The sequence below is a fragment of the Monodelphis domestica genome, chromosome 4, assembly GCF_027887165.1.
Source record: "Monodelphis domestica isolate mMonDom1 chromosome 4, mMonDom1.pri, whole genome shotgun sequence".
Taxonomy (NCBI): Eukaryota; Metazoa; Chordata; class Mammalia; order Didelphimorphia; family Didelphidae; genus Monodelphis; species Monodelphis domestica.
Window position 1 is genome coordinate 347459447 of NC_077230.1, and position 15767 is coordinate 347475213.

The following is a 15767-nucleotide window of genomic DNA, read 5'->3' on the forward strand; positions in this document are numbered from 1 at the left end:
CTTCCATCTTAGAATTAATATTAAGACCCTATATCAAGATAAATTCAAAAGGGGTAAATAACTTAAATATAAAGAATGAAATCATAAATAAATTAGGTGAACATAGATTAATATACCTGTCAGATCTGTGGGAAAGGAAGGAATTTAAGACTAAGCAAGAGATAGAGAACATTGCAAAATATAAAAATCAATGACTTTGATTATATAAAATTAAAAAGTTTTCGTACAAACAAAACCAATGCAACCAAAATTAGAAGGAAAGCAACAAACTGGGAGAACATTTTTATGACAAAACTCTTTGACAAAGGTTTAATTTCCCAAGCCATTCCCCAATTGACAAATGGTCAAGGGACATGAATAGGCAATTTTCACAGAATGAAATCAAAACTATCAATAAGCACATGAAAAAGTATTCTAAATCCCTCCTGATTAGAGAAATGCAAATTAAAAACAACTCTGAGGTACCACCTTACACCTAGCAGACTGGCCAATATTGCAGCAAAGGAAAGTGATAAATGTTGGAGGAGATGTGGCCAAATTAGGACACTAATACACAGCTAGTGGAGTTGTGAATTGGTTCAACCATTCTGGAGGGCAATTTGGAATTATACGCAAAGGACTTTAGATCCAGCCATAGCACTGCTGGGTTTGTATCCCTAAGAGATAATAAGGAAAAATACTTGTACAAAAATATTTATAGCTGTGCTCTTTGTGGTGGCAAAAAACTGGAAAATGAGGGGGTGTCCATCGATTGAGGAATGACTGAACAAATTGTGGTAACTGGTGGTGATGGAATACTATTGTGCTGAAAGGAATGATGAACTGGAGGAATTCCATGGGAACTGGAACAACCTCCAGGAATTGATGCAGTGAGAGGAGCAGAACCAGGAGAACATTGTTACACAGAGACTGATACACTGTGGCACAATTGAATGTAATGGACTTTTCTACCAGCAGCAATGAAATGATCCAGGACAATCCAGAAAAACTTAGGAGAAAGAACACTATCCATATCCAGAGAAAGAACTGTGGGAGCAGAAATGCATTAGAAAAATATGCGATCAATCACATAGTGCGATAGGGATATGATCAGGGTTTTGATGTTAGAAGTGGCTCTACTGCAAATATGAATAACATGGAAATAGGTTTTGAACAATGATACATGTATAACCCAGTAGAACTGTTTGTTGGCTTTGGGAGGGGAGGGTGGGACCCTGAATTATGGAACCATGGAAAAATGTTCTAAATAAAAGACATAAATATAAAATAAATAAAAGAACTGCTCTGACCCCTTCTTTTAACTGTGCCTTTCTGTGTCTGTGTTTCTTGGATACAACATATTGCTGGATTCTGGTTTCTTCTCCATTCTGCTCTTTGCTTCTTTTTTATGAGTTTATCCACATTCCCTCTACCAGCTCAGGCAGGGCCTACCATACTGAACCTTTTAGCCTGTAAAGATGCTGTGAAAGGTGGCATGGTTGTCTGAGGTTATGCCTAGCTAAGTTGTGGCCAGAAGGTTAGGTCCTGCAGGATGGCTCCTGGACACAGCAGCTCATGATATTTGCCAAGGTGGGAAAGGGCTGTGATCTGAGCAATGAAGGAAATACTCACATAGATGAGACCTTGGGTCCTCAAAGGATGGAAGTAAAACTCCTCTACATTCCTATTTGATAGGCTATTGATCCTTGGAATGTCATCTGAGGGCACCTGGGAGGCTGCCCAAATTAAACCTCTTGAAGGGAAATGGTAGAATTGTTTTTAGGAGGAAAAGGAGAAGTTGGGCAGGTGGGGGAGATGTTAGGCAATTGGGAATGTTGAACATTCATTGGGGTGCCTGCTTAGGTGTCCTCAAATAAATAACCAACTGACTACAAATAAGTTCACTTTTTAGTATGAGTAAGTCTCCAGGAACATAGGCAAACCCCCTAATGCCCTGTGCTCCTCCCCACACACCCATGAGGGATGCTGGACTTCCCTTTCCCCTATCCGCAGAGGTGAGGGGAACACCAGGGAGCAGGGCAGCAGGTATTGTCTTAGCTGGAAACACCTGCACACACACACACAGGGTCTCTCTCAGACCTGTCTGAGTCTTTCCTAGGACGGGGAACAGTGGAGCAGCAGAAGAAAGGGGAACTTTAAATTCCAAGACAACTATCCAGGGCTTGTGGGTAGTGTGGGGGTAGAGGAAAGGAGCATGCCTAGAATTGTTTTAATAACTTGGACTGGGAGTCAGGAGTCTTCTGTCTTGGTTGTGCCACATCCTTGTGTGACCTTGAGAAAGTTGCTTTTCCTCTTTTGGACTCAGTTTCCCCATCTGTGAAATGAACGTGTTCAACTAACAGCCCTTAAGGTCCCTGACAGCTTCAGGTCTTTGTTCCAGGTCCCTAATTGCTCTAATATTATAGGTTGTGATCCTCTTACTCTGAGACTCACCTTGGGTACTTCCGTGATGCCTTCCCTGACCCCTACAAATCTGCCTCTGCCCCTCACCTACTCCACCCAGCTTGTTGAAAGCATTCTCTCTCCACAAGTGTCCCCAGAGCCCTCTGTCTGGAGAGCTCTTTTGTTTCTCTTTTTGTGTCAGTAATACTGAGTCCAGGGCCCCGAACATACTTGGACACTTGGACACTTCAATTTTTGTTGGATTTGATTTTTTAATTCTAAAATCCTTTCCAGCTCTGATATCTTATGTTCAGAGGTCCCTTCCAGCTCTGATATACTATGTTCTGTGTTCTAGGTAGCCTTCTAGTTGACATTCTCTATTTTCTTCTAAGTCTCTGTGTTTCCCACCATAAAATGGGACCTCGCTTCCCACTGAATCTTTTGTCCTTCAACCAGACCCATGAAGTCAAACCAGTTTAAGGACCCTGTGCTACCTTGAGCCATTCTCCTATTCCCAGAGCTTGGGAGGGAGAAGATACACCTTTGGCTCTAGACTTCATTCCCGGTTTGTTCATGTGCCTACATTTTGAAATGAGAAAATCCATGAGGAAGAGAATCAAGAATATGGAGACATGGAATCATGAAACAGAAGTGGAAGGGGCCTAAGAGACCACTAAGCCCAGCCCCTTCAGATTCGTAGAACCTGACTGCCAGGAGGGCCCTCAAAGGGCATGGAGTACCGCCTGTTCCTGGGCAGGAATCTCTTCTACTTCATCCCAGACAGTTGTTCATCCTGCCTTTCCCTCAGACCTGCAGTGAGAGGGAGCTCACTCTGTTCCAAAGCAATCAATTCCACTTTGGGACAGCAGTTGTCATAAAAAGTTATTATGAGGCCTTTTTTGGCACCCCATTTTTGCCTTATGTAATTTCCTGTCCCACCACATTCCAGGTACTTCATTCATTCTGAGGCACAGAAGACTCAGATTTATCCTCCCCCCCCCCCCCCCCCATGACAGTGGTTTAGATTTTTATTTATTTATTTGAAACCCTTCTTCCATCATAGAATCAATAATGTGTATTGGTTCTAAAGGTAGAAGAGTGGTAAGGGCTAGGCAGTGGGGGTCAAGTGACTTGCCCAGGGTCACACAGTAAAAGTGTCTGAGGCCAGATTTGAACCCAGGACCTCCAGTCTCTGGAGTAGTTTAGACTTTTGAAAGTAAATTTCTCCCTCCCATCCCAAATCTTACCCTAGTTAAACATCCACAGTCACTTAATGCTTTAAATATTGAAGGACTTTTTGCCATCTTTCACCAGCCTTAAATATACTAACAGGTTACTTTTTAGTTAGAGCAAATGGAGTCTGAGAGGGGATGTAGTAGTGTGTCCCAGGTCATCCCCATCTAGGCCATGAGGGAGCCCAGGGTGTCTTATTTCCCAGTCAGCAGTCTCTCTACTTCCTGTCACTAATTCTGGATGTCCAATCCAGTCATAGCCATGGGTCTGTCCTGGAGCCATGCAGATAGTCGTGTCAAATGTCCCCTTCTCTCTTGTCTTTCCATGGCTGGCCTCTAAGAACAAACCTTGTTCTGTCTGGTGGACATCTCCACATCCTTTGTGTCTAAACAACCCACAACCCTTCTCTTGCTTGGTCCCCAGTCTCACCCACGTGGAGTCTGGGGGACATTGAGGGCTTAGGACCAAGATGCATGAGTGCCTCCAGCCCTAGAGCCGAGCATCTTTGCTGTCCTCACTGAGGCCTGGGCTGTTTCCAGTCTGTTCGCTGTCTAGAGTACTAGGATTTCGAAGCACCATCTTGTGGCCAGCTACTGGTGGCAGAGAATGGCGGGCAAACCTGACAAACCGCTGGCCAGCCAGGAAGTAGAGCACAGGGTCCAGGCAACTATTGGCACTGGCCAGTGGGCGAGTGACCTTGTAGGCTATGTTGATGGCATTGAGGGATGTACAGCCCACATCCAGGTATCGAAAGGTATAGTAGAGTGTACGAGTGACATGGAAAGGAAGGAAGCAAAGAGCAAAGACCACCAAGACCAGAGCAATCATCCTCAGGGACTTGCGCTTAGACCTCGGGAGGCGGGCTTGCCCCGTCGTGGGTCGCAGCAGCTGCCGGACCATCAACGTGTAGCACACCAGGATGATCAGGAAGGGCAGAGCAAAAAGCAATACGAGGATGGCTGAGCTGTATGCCACAAAGCTGTCGAACAAGTCAGGAGATGAGGTATCATGGCACGTGACTCGATCGGCCCGGTCGCTGGTGGTGACAAAGTATAACACGGGCGACTGACAGCCTATCACCACGATCCACACGACGGCAGCCACTTGTCGGGCGTAGCGTACCTGGCCCCACCGCAGGGACTGGAGAGGGTAGCAGATGCCCAGGAAGCGGTGGATGCTGATACAGAGCAGGAAGAGGATGCTGCCGTAGAGATTGGTATAGAAGAGGAATCGGACTACCTTGCAGAGGGCTATACTAAAGGGCCAGTCGTCACCGTGGGAATAGTAGTAGATAAGGAGAGGCAAGGAGACCACGTAGAGGGTGTCAGAGATGGCGAGGTTGAACATAAAGGTGGTGGTGGAGTTCCATGTCTTTATCCGGCACAGGAAAATATAGAGGGCCAGAGCATTGAGGCATAGACCCAGCACACAAACCACACCATAGGACACGGGCAGCAGCACGTACTTGAAGCCCTCATTAAACTTGCATTTGTAGCCCAGTGGGTTTATATCCAGGGAGTCGTTAAAACTTTGGTTCCAGAGGGTGCTTTCACTCTCCATTGCCCTGAAATGACAGTTAAGAGACTATCAAGAGCCATCCCATCATAAGTCCATGCTGGGGTCCACCCCAAACCTTCCCTTCCTGTGACTTGACATTCAGAATGATTATTGGAACAAGAAGAACATTGGAAGTTAGAGTTGTAAGGAACCCCAAAGACTATGAGTGCAAACCTTTCATTTTACAGATAAGGAAACTGAGGCCTAGAGGGGGTGACAGAGCTGGGATGTTAATGCCCTTTCCTGCAAGCTGGACTTTAAATCAGAAGTCCTAGTTCAATTACCAGGAAGTGGCCTGACCTGCTGTTGTAGCAAACACATAGAATATGGGCTAGATTATATTAATAAATGGGTTCAAATTTCTGCTCAGCTGCACACTTTGGTTGTGCATCCCTGGACAAGCCAGTCAATCCTTTAAAGCTTCAGAGGCAACTGTAAAAAAAAAAAAAGTGGGTATTGGACTTTAAAGCCCCTCCCATCTTCTTCATCATCCTTTCATCTTTAAGACCTCTTGCCTCTCTGATGGCGTCCTATGAAGCCTACTTCTGTTATTGGTCAGTTATACTTCACCTTGGGTCTAATATTTCTGACATGTAAAATATGCTATCTATGGTCTACCTTGGAGTTTTTTCTGGTTCTTCCCTCTCCCCGACTCCCTTATCTCTCACATTCAATCAGTTACCAAGTCCTGCTGACTTGCGTTGCTATATGAAATCTAGAATCCTTTCTCTCTTTCTTACAATCACAAAAGGCAGGTAGGATAGTTGATAGAGTCCTGGGCCTGAAGTGCAGAAGATCCAAGTTCAAATCCAACCCAAGACATTATGTGACCATTCGCAAGTCCACCTTGGTTTCCTTGACTGTTAATAATAGCATCTACCTCTCAGGATTGTTGTGAGAACTAAATAAGATAATATCTATATAGAGCTTAGTATAGTGTCTGGCACATAGTAGGTGCTTAATAAATGCTTACATCTTTTCTCCCTGAGAGAAGAGACTTTCATTTTTGATCTTGAATGCCCCAAACCTAGTATAGTACCTGGAATACAGTAGGTATTTAATAAATGCTTGATGATTGATAGTAAGCTATCCACAACTATTATCTACTACCTCAGTAAAAATTTAAAGAATTTTTTAAAGTGCTTTTATTTGAGGGACTCTTACCATCATCCCAGTAGCACTGATGAGTGGGGGGCAGAAGTCAGAAATTTAAAAGAAAACCTCTAAATTTAGACAAGAGCCTATATTAAAAACCCACTGGGTGCTTTCTACATTCTGAAAGACAAATTCTGGGTTGCTTTGCATGGAAGGATGCCTGAAGCCTGAGTTTAGATACAATTGCCTATTCATTGTTCCATGCCCTAGATAAATTAGACTCTGTGTTTTGATTTCAGGAGTAGGAACATAATAGGATTCCATCTTATTACTCTTGGAGGAAGAAGGAATTCTAAACTTTCCCATCACCACCAGTGTGCTTTGAAAATTGTAAAAGCAACAAGTCCTCTTAAATGATGACTAGGTATATGCTTAATCTACCATGCTATTAAACTCAGAATTAAACAGTTTAAAAACTGGAAGTCTTATTCTTGAAAGCTAAATCAAACAATCTGAAAATTCCTCCATTTTCCATTATGCTCTAGAGCTAGGCCATTCAGTCAATAAACATTTATTAAATACTTCCTTCACACCAGCTGTTGTGCTAAGTTCTAGAGTTACAAAGGAGTCAGTCTCACAAAGACTCACGATGTAATGGGGGAGCAAGTTGGAGATAATTAACAAAAAGAAAGTATTGTAATTAAGGGGGATCAGGAAAGGATTCCTGGAGAAGGGGAGATGTTACCTGGGCTTGAAGGAAGCTGTGGAGGCCAAAGATGGAGAGGAGGGAAAATTTTTCTGGAGTTTTCTATTCAAGCTGGTGTTCATTTTCCCTATTTCCAAAATGATGCTTATTGCCACCTTTTTGTTTTTACCATTACCTTCATTTCCCAATGCTAGCCCATCTGGAGAACTATCTTATAATGAAGAATAAGAGGGGACGAAATCAGTTCAGCAAAACTAGCCAGCATTATCAAATGAATCTTGGAGTAAAAGTCCAATGTTCTAGAGCAATAGCCTCTGACTCTGCAAAGAAAAGAGGGGCTGAATTCTCATAGCTCTTCTTCAAGGCCTACCCTGCTCATTAGAGCAATCTTTTTCCAAAATAGAAAAATGTCAACATTTTTAGTTGCCATTTTGACTGAATCTGTGATTTCCTTCCCCAACATTGGAGATTATTGTATCTTTTCAGGATTCCTCAGTACTTTCTCAGGCCATTAACCCTGCTCTGACTTCAGTTTCCTGTCTTCCCGACCTTGAACAGTTACTCTATACTCTCTACACAGTGAACTCTACACTGTCCTTTCCTCTAGCATCCTTTATTCTCTTATTCCCTATAACAAATGTTCTTCCAAGTCTTCTCTTCTCCAGCTTCTTATACACACCCCAATTCTAACCATCTCAGATGAGAACCTCATCTCTTATTTTACTAATAAAATTAAGGTCATTTGGCATGAGGTCCCTCTTTTCTCCTCTGTTTTGTCGTTATTGACAGAATTCATGTAGGGCTTTATCTACAAAGTGATTGACACATTATCTCATTTGATCCTCAAAACAACCCTGTTAGGTAGATTTTTTAAATTCTCATTTTACAGATGAGGAAACTGAGGCCTCATGCTGATTTGACTCCAAATACACCACTATCAATCCCATTGTCTCCTTCTGTCTCCCAGCAGGCCTTTCACTTTAAGGCCAAACTTTCCACCCTTACTTTCAAATCCTCTCTTCTGAAGGTGGTTGCCCTCTCAATCATATTCTAGCTCTCGCATCTTCAGTCTCTCTCTCTGTATCTACTGGTTCCTTCCCTGCTGTCTTCAAATATACCCAATTTTATAAAACAAAATGAAACAACAACAACAAACTTTACCCCTCAAGTTATCAACCCTTCATTATTCTCAATGCTTTCTCAGCAGATTCCCAGAAAAAGCTGTCTACACTCACTTCCTTTACTCCCTCTGCTCCTACTCATTCCTCAAGCATTTTTTAGTCTGGTGGTTTTCTCATCCCTTTACTCAAACTGTTCTTTCCAAGGTTACTAATGATCCATTGTAGGGCAGCTAGGTGGCCCAGTGCTAGGGTGCTGGGCTTGGAATCAGGAAGACTCATCTTCATGGGTTCAAATCCAACCTCAGACACATAATAGCTGTGTGACCCTGGGCAGGTCACTTTAAAAACAAGGTAACAGTGTGCCTTAGTTTCCTCATCTGGAAAATGAGCTGGAGGAGAAAATGGCCAACCACTCCAGTATCTTTGCCATGAAAACCCTGGTGGAGTCACAGAGAGTCTGAAATGACTGAACTACAACAAAAACTATCTGTTAATGACTGAATCTGATGGATGGTCTATTCTTGGTCCTTGTTTCTCCTGAACACTCTGCTACATATGACACTACTATTATGTTACTAAAGCTTGTAGCAAATAACTACTTGTTACAATTTACTTTTTTCATGGACTGGGCAATAATAAAACAGATGAGCCCTTCAGAACTCTAAGATTTGAGCCAAATTCTGTTTCGATGGATTTGGAGTGAGTTACTCTGGTTTCAAATTCTACTCTGTTGATCTGGGAGACTTTAGGGAAATGACCACCTCTCTGGGTCTCATTTTGCTCAGCAGTAGAATGAGAATAGTGGACTAGATGGTCTTAAAGGTCCCTTTCAGAACTTAATCTGTGAGTCTAAAATCTTTTTTTTAATCTTTATTTTATTTTAATGACAAATTTCCATAAGTTTTCTGAAGTTATATGATCCATCTTGTCTCCCTCCCTTCTTCCTTCCCACCTCCTAGAGCTGACAAGCAATTCAATTTGGGTTATCCATGTATTACCACTCAAAACATTTCCATATTGTTCATTTTTGTAAGTGAAGGATCTTATAAAACCAAAACCCTCAATCATAAACCCAAATAAACAAGTGATAAATCATATGTTTTCATCTGTGTTTATACTATGAGTCTATAATCTTGCCCAACTCCTTGCCAGCTTGGTCAAACCAAAGACTAGGATTACCTGATAAGTGTGATTATTTGATTCACCAGAATTCTGAACAGGGTTAGGAGCCCTGGATTCTAATCTTGCCTCATTTGTTCCCTGACTGTGTCACATCAAGCAAGCCACTTTCCTCACACTCAGGAAGTGTAAAATTGTGGGAAACCATCATTACCACCCTATCCTTTGTAGATTAGTGGCACTGTATTTGGAATCCAGGGGACCAAGAATCTTCTTTCAGCTACTTAATAGGTGATCTTGGGTAAGTCATTTAACTTTTAGGACCCTCAGTTTCTTCCTCTATTAAATGAAGGGACTGGTCTCTAGACGATTTCTAAGTCCTACAATTCTGTTAACCCTCACATGAGAGCCCTATGGTTCAAAACTGAAGAAGGCGAAGAAAGCTATGGAATAGTGTCCAGTTACACCTTCCATGTATCATATAAAAATACACTTCCAAATCCATCTAATCTCAATAAACTGGCATGTCTACAGGAAAGTTTTGGACCAGAGGAAGCAGATGTTCTCCTGAACCTGTGTGAGTAGAATTGGGCAGTAGTGTATGATGGCAGGGCACTCACAGGGAGAAAGTTTTCAGATCAATCAAAGGACAGAACTAACTATCAGAAGATCTCTAAGTTTGAGCTTGGATTCTGTGTTCCTTTCCTTGCCTGCCTCTAGGACTGCTGTAAACAAGAAAGTAGAATGGGGTAGGGTACTGTACAAACATGGAAGATGACCATTATTAGGAGAATCATTCAAATCTCTGATAAAAGTACTCTTCTGATGTCTCATCCTATTATCGAGATTCTCAAGAGATCACAAGCTGTGACAAACTAGAAAAGCTTCAAGGAAGTTCGACAGCCTAGAACACTGAGCCAAATCTATGAGGAAGGAACTTAATAAGAGATAAATGTAAAGTTTTATAGTTGGGTATCAAAAAAAAATGAGTTTCCTAAGTATAAGATGGAAGAGGCCAGACTAGGTAATAGTTTGTTTGGGGTGGGGGGAGGTCCAGGGATCTTGGCACATTGCAAGTTGTGAATTTTAGATTGACTCCACCTTGCTTAGTCTTTAGAATTTTAGCAACCAGGAATGTATACACCCCCACTTAAGGATTAAGTATGGTGGAGGAAGGTCTATGACTCACATGTACTAGCAAGTGACAAAACGGAAACAACTGACTGACCCCCTGGGCCGTCCAAAGCCAAGTTTAAGCCACCATTGGTACATGTGAGACACAGGAAGTGATGTAAAGAACTGTCTTTATATTTCACAGCTCTTCTTTGAGAGGAACTTGGCTGTGAAGGAGCTTAAGTGTGAGACCTCAGACTGCTTCCCTTAGAGGGTCATATGGTGAGTGAGAAGGCTGACTCCCCTTTCCTTGGCTTTTTGGAGGCACCAGCCTCTGGAGAGGCCCATCTCTTGGAGGAGGCCTTGTGGCTGGAAGCTGTGTTAGATTCAATACTCTGGTCCCTCCTTGGCTGAGACCTCAGAACTACTTCCTGGTTCAGACCAGGCCTGGGCAGCTATACTTACCTTTTTCCTCTCTCTCTCATTTCTTAATTTCTTCCTTCTACTGTAAATAAACCACCAAAAAATTCCATTCTGACTTAAGTATTTCATTGGGATTTAGAACTTAAATCCCTGGTGACCAACTAAAAACATATTCAGTCCAATCCTAAATTTTACCCTTCACAAAGTTTTATGAAGCAACTCTTTGAGATGTTAGCCAAGGAAGCTAATGAGATCTTGGGTTGCACTAATAGTAATAGCCAGCAGTTCTATTATACTTTAAGGTTTGCAAAGCCTTTTATAAATGTTAACTCATTTGAACCTCATGACAACTCTGAGGTAAGTGCCATTTTTATCTCCTTTTTACAGATAAGGAAACTAAGTCTGTGAGATGCTCAGTGACTTGCCCAGGGTCACAAAGCTTGTGAATAGGTTTTGTGACCCTGGGCAAGTCATTGATCTTTACAACAACTCTGTAAAACCTGGGAAGATGTGTCTGAAACCCTAATTAAACTATATCTAGAATACCTTGTTCAGATCTGGGCTTTTTCTTTTTTAAACCTTTTAAACACTTTTAAAAAATTCTTACCTTCTGTCTTAGAATTCAGTTCTAAGGGAGAAGAACAGTAAGGAATAGGCAATGGGGATTAAGTGACTTGACCAGGGTTACACAGATAGAAAGTGTTTTGAGGTCATATTTGAACCTGGACCTCCTTTCTCTAGGCCTAGTACTCAATCCACCAAGCCACCTAGCTACACCCCCCATCCCGCCTTTTTTGATTTCTTGAAGCATCTGACACTATTCCCACCCTCTCCCTGGAGAGCTCATTCCCTTCTGGGTTTTTGTGACACTCACTACTCTTTCTCTGGGTTCTCCTCCTACCTGTCTTACTACTTCTTCTCAGTCTCTTTTGCTAGTTCATCATCCATGATTCTCCCCCTATGTGTGGGTGTACCTTAAGACTCTATCCTGAGTTTTATTCTATCTCTACACTCTCTCAGCAATCTCATTAGCTCCCATAGATTCACTGCATTTGATTCCTACATCTATTTCTCTCTTTCCTGAGCTCCAGTCCCATATCACGAGCTGCTTGTTCAGTTCTACCTAGATGTCCCAGCCATCTTGAACTGAGAATGTGCGAACCCCACATTATTTCTTCCCAAACTTCCTAATTTCAGTCAAGAGCAGAACTATCTTTCCAGTCACCCAGTTTCTCAACATTAGAGTCATCGTTCAATTCTCCCTTTTCCTCACCTCTCATTTACCAAACCATGTCAATACCTCTCCCATCTCTGCCCTTCACTCAACTCATACTGCCATTTTCCTTCTTGTCTCTAGCCTACATCATTTCTCACGGAGACTCTATTAGTCTTCTAAATGGTTTCCCTACCTCCCAGGCTTTCCTATGTCCAGTACTTTCACTTGACTGCCATAAGTGATATTCTAAAAGCAGAGATCTAATTATATCGTTGTTGAGTTGACTTCTTTGCTCAAAAGCCCCTAGGGCTCCCTATTGGCTCACTCAAAAATAAAATATCAATTGCTATGTAGACTTTGTCTACAAAGTCCTCCACATCTGACTTGAACCTTTTTGTCCTGACTGAAGATACATTGCTCCTTCCCTGGCCTGTACTCTACATTCCACCAAACTTACCCACCTACTGTTCCTTAACTACATTCCATGTAAATCTTGGCCCCTTGCACAGACTGCCCCACCTCCCCACCCCCACATCTGGAATGCTGTCCCTCCTCCTCGGCAGCTTTTGGAATCTCTGACTCCATTCAGAGGAAGGGAGGGAATACGTCTTACTTATTATTACTCTCCGGTGATGGGCTAATAAGCACCTTACAAATAGTATCTCATTAGATGCTCAAAACAACCCTGGAGGGTAGGCACTGTTATGTCCTTTTTACTACTGAGGAAACTGAATGAACAGAAGTAAAATGACTTTGCCCAAGATCACCCAGCTGTAAGCATCTGTGATGAGGTTTGAACTCAGATCTTCCTGAATCCAGGCCCATCTAGTTGCCTCCATTCTCAGAGCTGTGACCCCCCCTGCCCTCTGTGACTGCCCAATTATCACTGGTGTACCTCTGCCCAAATATTTTGTATTTACTGTGCATACATTTGGTATTTACTCAGTTGTATACATATCATTTCCCCCAGTACAAAGTAGGTTCCTTAAGGGCAAGAAGCATTTCCTTGTTATTGCTGTATTCCAGCACTTAGTATCATTCCTGGGACCTATTAGCTGCTTATACATATTTAGTGAATTAAATTAACCACATTCATGCTTCCAGTACAGATTGGGCAGCCCTGGAAGTGTCCGGAAGCCTTTGACTAGGATGGCAAAGGATCTCAAGCCCACCCAGACTTTTAGCCTAAAGAAGAAATTCACAGAAAGAGAGAGAGTTCTCCCAGCATTGAGACTGGAGGAGGGATTCTTATTCTAGAGTCCATAAATTTGGTTTTCAAAAAAGATTTGGATAGATTTGCTTCCTTTGTCATCCCTTGTATTTTATTTATGCATTTAAACACATAATTTGGAGAAAAGGTCTACCTGTGTATAGGCTGGTGGTAGAATACTATTGAGATATAAGAAACAATGAGCAAGATCTCAGAAAAAACTGGAAAGATCTACATGAACTGATGCAGAGTGAAATAAGCAGAACCAGGAGAGCATTGTACACAGTAACAGTAATACTGTGGAATGATCAGCTGTGATAGACTTGGCTACAATCAGCAATCCGAGGGATGTATGACAAAGAATGCTATCGACCTTCAGGGAAAGAACTCTTGGAGCCAGAATGCAGATCAAAGCATGTGATTTTTCACTTTGACTTATTATAATTTTATTTTGCAGTTTTGGTTTTATGTGAGTATTCTCTTATAACAATGACCAATATGGAAGTATGTTTTGCATGATAATACATGGATAACACAGATCAAATTGCTCACCATCACCAAGAGGGAGGAGGGAGACAATTTGGATCGTATAATTTCAGAAGATATATGTTGAAAATTATTATTACATGTAATTGGGAAAACAAAATACCTTTGAACTAAAAAAAAATGTCTTACCATAGGTTTCACCAAACTGCCTAAGGGGTCCATAACACAAAAAGGGTCAAGAATCCCTGTCTCTAGTCTAGTTTTGACTGTCGCTAACTTGGTATATAACCCTAAGAAAGTGCTTTATTCTCTCCAGGTCTCATCTAGGGAATAAGTATTTTTTATTTGGCAGCTAATATACCATAGACACTGTGCTGAATGTTTTTATGAATATTATTTCATTTGATATTTGCAGCAACCAACCCTGTGAGGTAGGTGCCGTGTCCATTTATACAGTCAAGGAAACTGAAGCAAAGGGAAGTTAAGTGACTTACCCAAGGTCACACAACTATTAAGTGTTTGAGGCTGGATTTGAACTCAGGTCTTCTTGATTCTAGGCCTAGTCCTCTATCCAGCTCCCTCTGGTGTCTTAAGATTATCCCCAAAACACTCTCATCTTACTTAAAGAAACCTGAAGTCCACAGAAAAGAAAAGGCAAGCTGAAGGTCCCATGAACAGGCAAGATTTGGACCTAGGTCCTTAGAGCCCAAGTAGGGACCAAGAACTCGGTCCTAAGCAGCTTCACTTCTTCCCTTTGTAAAAAGAAGAGGTTGGACTGGATGGGGGCTTCTTAACTTTTTAGTGTCATGGACCCCTCTGGCAATCTGGGGAAGCCTAGAGACTACTCAAAATCATGTGTTTAAATGTACATGAAATACAAAGGAAACCAAGATATTGAAACAAAGATGTAATTTTCCCCCCACCCAAGTTCTCAAACCCCCTGGAATCTATCCGTGAACTCCTAAAGGTCCCTGGACCCCATGTTAAGAATTCCTGGCCTGGATAATATCCAAGGTCCTCATTAGCTCCAATGTTCTGTTTTAAAAGCTTAAGAGTCGAATATTCTATCTACCCCCTTGGGCCACTAGTTTTCTATTCAGTAAGTCACTGCCTATCCAATTACTCTGTGGTTAGAGATCTGAGCCAACAAGGACAAGGTCATGGGTTTAACCATTTGGCTCTCCTATATCCTCCCCCCATCTCCCCATGATGGCCCTGAATTCTTCCAGTCTCTGCTTTGTCAGCTAAAATGTAACCCAGGGAAATGGATGTGCCATTACTAAAGATCTGTTTCTTTTTGAAAATCCCATAGCTGGGGGAAGCTAAGTGGCTCAGTGGATTGAGAGCTAGGCTTAGAGACAAGATTGAGAGCTAGGCTTAGAGACAGGAAATCCTGGGTTCAAATCTAGCCTCAGACTATGTGACCCTGGGTAAGTCCCATTGCCTAGCCCTTACAACTCTTCTGCCTTGGAACTAATACATAGTATTAATTCTAAGATGGAAGGTAAGGGTTTAAAAAAAAATCCTAGAGCTGAGTTGCAGACTCAAGGAGGTAGAGAAAGCCAGCTGAGTAGCTGAGAGCATCCCTAGAGCCTCTGATGGTAGAACAAGATAGAAGAAGCATTATGGAAGGAAAGATGAACCAAAATGAGGCTTCCCACCAAGAGACTGAAGAGGCCAATAATCTTCCCGTCTGAGCCCACTGGGCAATCATACATTGATTCAACAAATATTTCCTATTCTGTGCAGACCCCTGGGGGTTAGGGGAATGGAGACGCAATGATGGACCAGACCTGCTCCTATTAATCTAGAAGAATCTTTCTCTTTAGGTCCATCCACTTTTCGAGATTCCAGAAATCACCCACCATCAGAGCCTGACAGGGTTCAAGCCTAGATCATCCCCACACGTGACAAAGCCTGAAAGAGAAGAGACTTGTCACACCAAGCAAGTTAAGTCAATGCTCCACTTTGCCATTCTACAGAACTTTTGGCAAATCAACCTACCCATTTTGAGCCTCTATCTTTCCATCTATTAAGTGGGTAAAATCATCCCTACCTACTTCATAACTATTTTAAGGAAGAGATGAAAAAGACCTAATTGGGAAA

The 15767-nt window shown here is 42.2% G+C and overlaps 1 protein-coding gene across 2 annotated transcripts in view; it reads right to left on the reverse strand.

Moving 5' to 3' along the window:
• Positions 1–280: 280 nt before the first annotated feature.
• P2RY2 (purinergic receptor P2Y2) overlaps positions 281–15767 on the reverse strand; it is a 62915-nt gene continuing 47428 nt past the window's right edge. For both annotated transcript variants that reach the window (XM_007491022.3, XM_001368834.3), the window contains one exon: positions 281–5179. In XM_007491022.3, the coding sequence (XP_007491084.2) occupies positions 4105–5175 (1071 nt within the window). In that variant the 5' untranslated portion in view covers positions 5176–5179 and the 3' untranslated portion in view covers positions 281–4104. The remainder of the gene's footprint in view (positions 5180–15767) is intronic.